Here is a 6,096-nt window from a genome sequence, read left to right as displayed (position 1 = left end):
AGTGAAAGTTTGCTTATAAACAAGCAAAATAAGGAAACGAACAACATTCAGTAAGTAAATGAATAACATATAATATGAGAATGAATAAGTCATTTATGTTGTTTATTTAAATAGGGCAATTTTTTCATTTTCACTGCAAATTCAAAAGAAATTCATACAGGTCCTTCGATGAAATTTTAGAATTTTTAGGATTTTCCTTTTTATTATTTTGCGTCAATGATCCCCACCTGAAATTTTTCCTATTTAATATTCCATCCTATTCTACTTATAAGATAGAAAGAGAATAGTTTTTTTTGTCTTATTTATAAGTTATGTCATTAAAATTTTTATCATAAATTTTCTCTTTTTTCCTTCATTAACAATTTATGAATTTATACATGTACATACTCCTTTCATTTAAAAATATAAGACTTTTTTTCAGTTAGTTATTAAAAAATATAAAACATTTTTAGTTTTTAATATGTAGTTAATGAGTTTTTTTTCTAAAAAATACCTTTAATTAAATAAATTACTTAACCATTTACTTTTAAGAGAGACATCATATTAAATAAGAGTAAACAAAGAAAGATGATATCTATTAAATAATAATTAATTAACTTATTTAAAAATATAATTTGATTAAATATATTTTATATTTTTTAATGATAGCAGTATTTTTTTTAACAAAAATTGCCCCCTCAACATCAAGGCTGGTTCCGCCCTTGCTTCTTCTGATTGTTGCAGCGCTTCTGGAACTTTTTCAATCATTTCATCATCTAGCTTTGAAATATTTCTGTCAAGCAAGTCAATATCTTATTTGGATGCAGAAGGATTCATGTTCTCTTCATGAGATGAAGAAGCAGAGAAAATGAAATGAGGATCCAGTTTAAACTTTGAATTCATGGAGCAGAGAATGATGTCGAAGAAGAAGACATGAAACAAGATGGGCCTTCTCTCCGAAAAACTACAGAGAAGATAGAGCTTCTCACCCTAGCAATTTGATGATGCTCCTTGATTCTCGTTTTAAATATCTTGATGTCTATCCTCCTCAATCGTATTTAAAAAAGCCTCCTCAATCGTATTTAAAAAAGCCCAACGTCGAAGGCAATTTAGAAATTACGGTATGTCATAGACATTTTCCCTCAGATTTTTCTTTTTAATCCAAAGCAAGATATTTTCTTTTTCTTTTTATTTGCGCCAATCCGTCGCCGCTAAAGCAAGATCTCTGCAAACCACTCGTCACAAGAATATCATATTTAAAAAATATAGGTTATTAAAAAAATAAAATGAATTAAAAAAAATAAAAATAAAAATAAAATAATTAAAAAAATAGTAAATCACATTCATAAAGGAATGAGATAATTTATTTTATAAAATTAAAAATTATAATTCATAAAATTTTTAAAGGTTTAATAATTTTTATATTTATAACGTATATCAATAAATTTAATTATATTTATTATGAAAAAAAAGATTATTTAGTTTATTTTTATATTAATTTTTTTATTCATTCTATTTTAATAATAAAATGTGACATAAGGTATTTTAGTTTTATGTTAAAATAATTGGAGATTTAAAAAAATGCCCTTAATAAATATTTAAAATTAATAAATTTTTATATTTATTTGCAGTTAAATTATCCTATTAAATAAAAAATTTTATAATTTTTAATGTTGTTAATTATTTTTTTGAGGGTAGAAATTTGTTAAATGTTCTATAATTTTTGTTGTTAATAAAAATGTTTTTATACTTTTAAACAGGAAACTTTTTTCTTTTTTCTTTTTTCTTTTTTTTTGCTCTTTGTACTTTTTAAATTTAAACACGAGGCAGAGGAGATAACTTCGAGCCCAACGTCCAAACACGATATTTCATATTTGTGAGAACCCTAATCCTTCAGATCTGGAAAAGATTGAATTGGAGCCTCTCCTCAAATCTTGTGAAATCAGGCTGTCTATTCCATCCCGTCAAGCTTCATACCCTTCTCGAACACGTACACATACGGACAAATCTATTTGCAGGTAATCCTGTTCTCTTATGCTTTCTCACTTTGTCCGACCACCCTAAACTCTCGACCCAAGCTCACCACCACGTTTCGATTCCCCCTTTCATTTCTTGTTCGCAGGTTTGTTTTTATCGAGTATTTGTAATTAAGGGCCTCGCGATCTGCAGCTTCTAAGATTATGCATCAATTTCCTGTCTCTCTTGGTCTGTAGTTTATCGAATTTCAGACTTCCTTGGTATCTTTAGTGAAGATATTCTTAGTTGAGTCTAAGATTTATGAGATATTAACTGGGGTTGTAGGATAAGAAATAAAGATGGCTGAGAAATTATGCCTGAACGAAGAAGACAAGGCTATGTTTGAATCTGTGTTGGGTGCCGCGGCCACTGCGTTCTTTGTTTCGGCCGTTTCCAATAATGTCTTCTCCGACGTTTTTGTTCCATCTGGGGGTGACCTGGGTCACCATCCGAGGTTGTCCCAGATTGTTGAGGTGTCCAAATGCACCTACGCCATCTTTTGGCAGGTTGTGGGCTTGAAATCTGGAGGCTCTGCATTGGGTTGGGGCGATGGATTTTGTCGGGATCACAAAGGGGGTGATCTGAATGGAGCTGGCAAAGAGAAGGAGGAGATGAAACTCCGAGTATTGCAAAAGCTTCGTGCCTGCTTTGGTGGGCCAAAAGAGGCTGATTCTGCGAGATCGGACAGGGTCTCGGATTTGGATATGTTTTACTCAACTTCAATGTATTATATATTTGGTTTTGATTCGCGGTATGGCCCTGGAAGTTCATTCAAGTCTGGTAAATCAGTTTGGGCTTGGGACTTCTCTCATTGTCTGAACCAGTATGAATCGAGATCGTTTCTGGCAAACTTGGCTGGTTTTCAAACAGTTGCTTTTGTACCTCTCAAGTCTGGGGTTGTTGAGCTTGGTTCAAAGGAAGTGATGCCTGAAGATTTGAATATTTTGGAGATGATAAGAACAACCTTTGGAGAGCCTAATTCTGGACAGACAAAGGTGTATCCCAAGATTTTTGGGCGTGAGCTAAGCCTTGGGGATGCAAAATCTCAGTCCATAACTATCAGTTTCTCCCCCAAGGTGGAAGATGATTCTGGTTTCACTTCAGACTCTTGTGAGGTACAAGCACTGGGGACTAACCCTGTATTTGGGAATTCTTCCAATGGGAGTATAGCAGATAGTAACGAAGCAAAACTGTTTCCACAACTGAATCAAATGATTGGTGCGAATTTCAACGCTCAAGCTAGGGCTTCTTGTCTGGACCTTGGTAATGAAGACTTGTCACCTCATCCAGATGAACGGAAGCCTAGAAAAAGAGGGAGAAAACCTGCCAATGGTAGAGAGGAACCCTTGAATCATGTTGAAGCAGAGAGACAGAGACGGGAGAAACTTAATCAGAGGTTTTATGCCTTAAGATCTGTTGTTCCTAACATATCCAAAATGGACAAGGCATCTCTGCTCGGTGATGCCATTACCTATATCACTGATCTGCAGATGAAGATTAAGGTGTTGGAAGCTGAAAGGGGTTTGATGAACAACAAGGACAAGCAGTTGCCATTGCCAGATATTGATTTTCAGGCCAGACAGGATGACGCGGTCGTGAGCGTGAGCTGTCCTTTGGAGACCCATCCTGTTTCTGGGATTGTCAAGACTTTGAGAGAGCATCAAATTGTACCTCAAGACTCCAGTGTTTCAACTGCAGATGATAAGGTCATTCACACATTCTCCATAAAAGCTCATGGTGGGGAGAATGCTGCTGTACAGTTGAAGGAGAAGCTCGAAGCCTCCCTATTCAAAGACTGACTGACAGTATATTTACATGGAGCTTCTTACTGCAAACTGCGGTTAAAAATATTGTATGTTTTGTCGTGTTGTCTGATACAATGGTAGCATATTTTTAGCTAACATTGTTAATTGTTATCTATGGTTAATATGGGGTGGGGACTCCCTCTGCACTGTAGTGTGCGGGAAATCGGGAATTATGGTAGAATCAGTCATTGAGTATCTATGTCCATATGTGGTCTCAATTATTTAGAGTATATAGAAGAATGAATGCATAGTATGAATCAATATCGCGGGACAGAGAATTTGGACTGTGTTTCGGCTGTGTACTATTAATATATTAAGTGCAAATGCAACCTTGGCTCACGTTGCGTCGTTGCCTATTCTAGTTCCTGGTTTACAAGTAAGGTCCCCATTAACTAGTTACTTGTGTCTATAAACAATGAACACGTTGTGCGACATGCAGTATTTGCGACAAGGATATAATGCTCTCGTTTCCACATGTTCTTTGGTAACCTCAAGTGGTGTATTACGTCACGTATTCGTCAAACCGTGAAGATTATTTTAGGAGGTGTTTGGATGCCACTTTTGAGTTTTGATATTCCGGAAGTCATTTTGGTAAACTAACTTCTACTCAACCTATGTTTGGATAGAAAAATTTACGAAAAAACGTCTCATTGCATGGAAGAGATAGATAATAATTTAGAAAATTTTAAAAAATTATATAACTCTTTCTAAAATTTAAACATCTTGAAACATGTAAAAATAGTGAAAAATAAAATAGAATTATATTCCATGTGAGCAATAAAATACTTCATTTGGTCTCATTTATAAGGTATGTTTTAAAAGTTTATTTAATTTTATTAATAAATCATAGTGCAGTTTTTTAAATAATATTTAAAAATATTTTCAAAACCATTCTTCATAGATTTGTTATATAGAGTGATATATAAAATTTTACACACTTTTATTCATGGTATTTTTTTTTGTATTAATATTAACAAGATTGATATAAATGATTTGTAAAGAAAATTGAATGAGTTTATTATAATTTTTTTTTCAAAACAAAAAAAGATGCAGAACTTGAAAAGATTGCATCGTTCATGACTTGTAGAAAATAATAGTTAAACATTTTATATTTGTGATCAGTCAAAACTGATGTTAAAATTTCGTTATGGCTAATTATTCCATTTGACTACAATTAAACAAGATATATACATATAAACACATACACACACGCTCTTCTTTGAATTAATTTATGATCTATACCAGAAAATAATCCATTCACTTGAGAAGTAACAGGCATATATTTTGGAAATCCGTTTTATGACCTCCAGGTGTACATTTTCCCAAACCCAACAACTTATTGAAGGTGCATTGTTGGATTGGTAAAACCGACGTTTCGGACGGTCCAAATTTTTTTTTTCCAAATTATACCACTAGTGATCCACATTGGAGAACAACTAGACTACGGTTTCGAGAAGAATAAATTTGCATAATATTAGGTGTTTTTTTTTGGACGTATTTTTAGAGTCAATTCGAGTACTATTGTGAATGTAACTATAGAATAGTCACTTTTCCTCTATCCCAAATTTTGAGGAATGCAATTTCAAGCAATATGAAATGGATGCACATGAAATCTGTAAAAACAAAAAAAATGAAAATAATGAAAGAGTATGGAATTAAAAAAAAAAATACAAAAGGGAGAGTTTTGAAAGGCACAGTTTGGTTGTGCGGTTATTTTCGACCCCAATGAATGTGAGGATTTACGTTTTGGAGAGAGTTTTAAATTGAAGTAGGCATATGGGAAGTACAAGTCTCCTTGGTTCATTTGATGAGCGTATTTCCCGGTTGTTTCCTCAGGCTTTGATGCCTGTACTCCACCTGCATCTTTGGTTTCTACATTCTATTATCTGTACCCTCTCCATTCTACCTCCAACAATTCAAATGCCTCTTCCATATTTGTCATTTTTTTTTGGGGAGAAATATGTTAAAATACCACATAAAAAAATTAACTATCACAAGATTTATTGACAACTAAATTAAGATCATAATTTTTTCTTTTTCTTTGTTTTCATGGAACTAGCCATCCATAATGAGTTTGAATCCCTCCATTTATAGAACTTTTATTTTGAATTCCAAATCTTGTGAGATTCCCTTGTATATGAAAAAACATAATATTTTGTAATATACAACTAAAATTTCGCTAAAACTTAACCTATCAATAAAGGTCGACCCTTCTAGCTATCCTTATAGGCCCTATATTTTTTAAAGGCTGAACTTGCAAAAATAAAAGATTTTTGTATAAAAGGGCTTTTAAGCT

General features: G+C 33.1%; 1 protein-coding gene across 3 annotated transcripts; it reads left to right on the top strand.

Moving 5' to 3' along the window:
* Positions 1–1,837: 1,837 nt before the first annotated feature.
* Positions 1,838–4,139, top strand: LOC129304517 (transcription factor MTB3). Of its 3 annotated transcripts, XM_054944203.1 has the most exons (3): positions 1,838–1,997; positions 2,102–2,184; positions 2,281–4,139. In XM_054944203.1, the coding sequence occupies exon 3, from the start codon at positions 2,295–2,297 to the stop codon at positions 3,792–3,794; it is 1,500 nt and encodes a 499-aa protein (XP_054800178.1). In that variant the 5' UTR covers positions 1,838–1,997; positions 2,102–2,184; positions 2,281–2,294; the 3' UTR covers positions 3,795–4,139. The 3 variants fall into 3 exon arrangements, with proteins under 3 accessions (XP_054800178.1, XP_054800177.1, XP_054800179.1); XM_054944202.1 differs by having other exon boundaries at positions 2,102–4,139; XM_054944204.1 differs by having other exon boundaries at positions 1,838–2,184.
* Positions 4,140–6,096: the final 1,957 nt, after the last annotated feature.

The sequence above is a fragment of the Prosopis cineraria genome, unplaced genomic scaffold, assembly GCF_029017545.1.
Source record: "Prosopis cineraria cultivar Desert tree isolate PC_DT_omini unplaced genomic scaffold, ASM2901754v1 PC3, whole genome shotgun sequence".
Classification (NCBI taxonomy): Eukaryota; Viridiplantae; Streptophyta; class Magnoliopsida; order Fabales; family Fabaceae; genus Prosopis; species Prosopis cineraria.
This window is presented reverse-complemented; position numbering and strand designations above follow the sequence as displayed.

Bases quoted from the DNA above. Each gene is read 5' to 3' on its own strand.
- LOC129304517 (XM_054944203.1), top strand. From the start codon at position 2,295: ATGGCTGAGAAATTATGCCTGAACGAAGAAGACAAGGCTATGTTTGAA.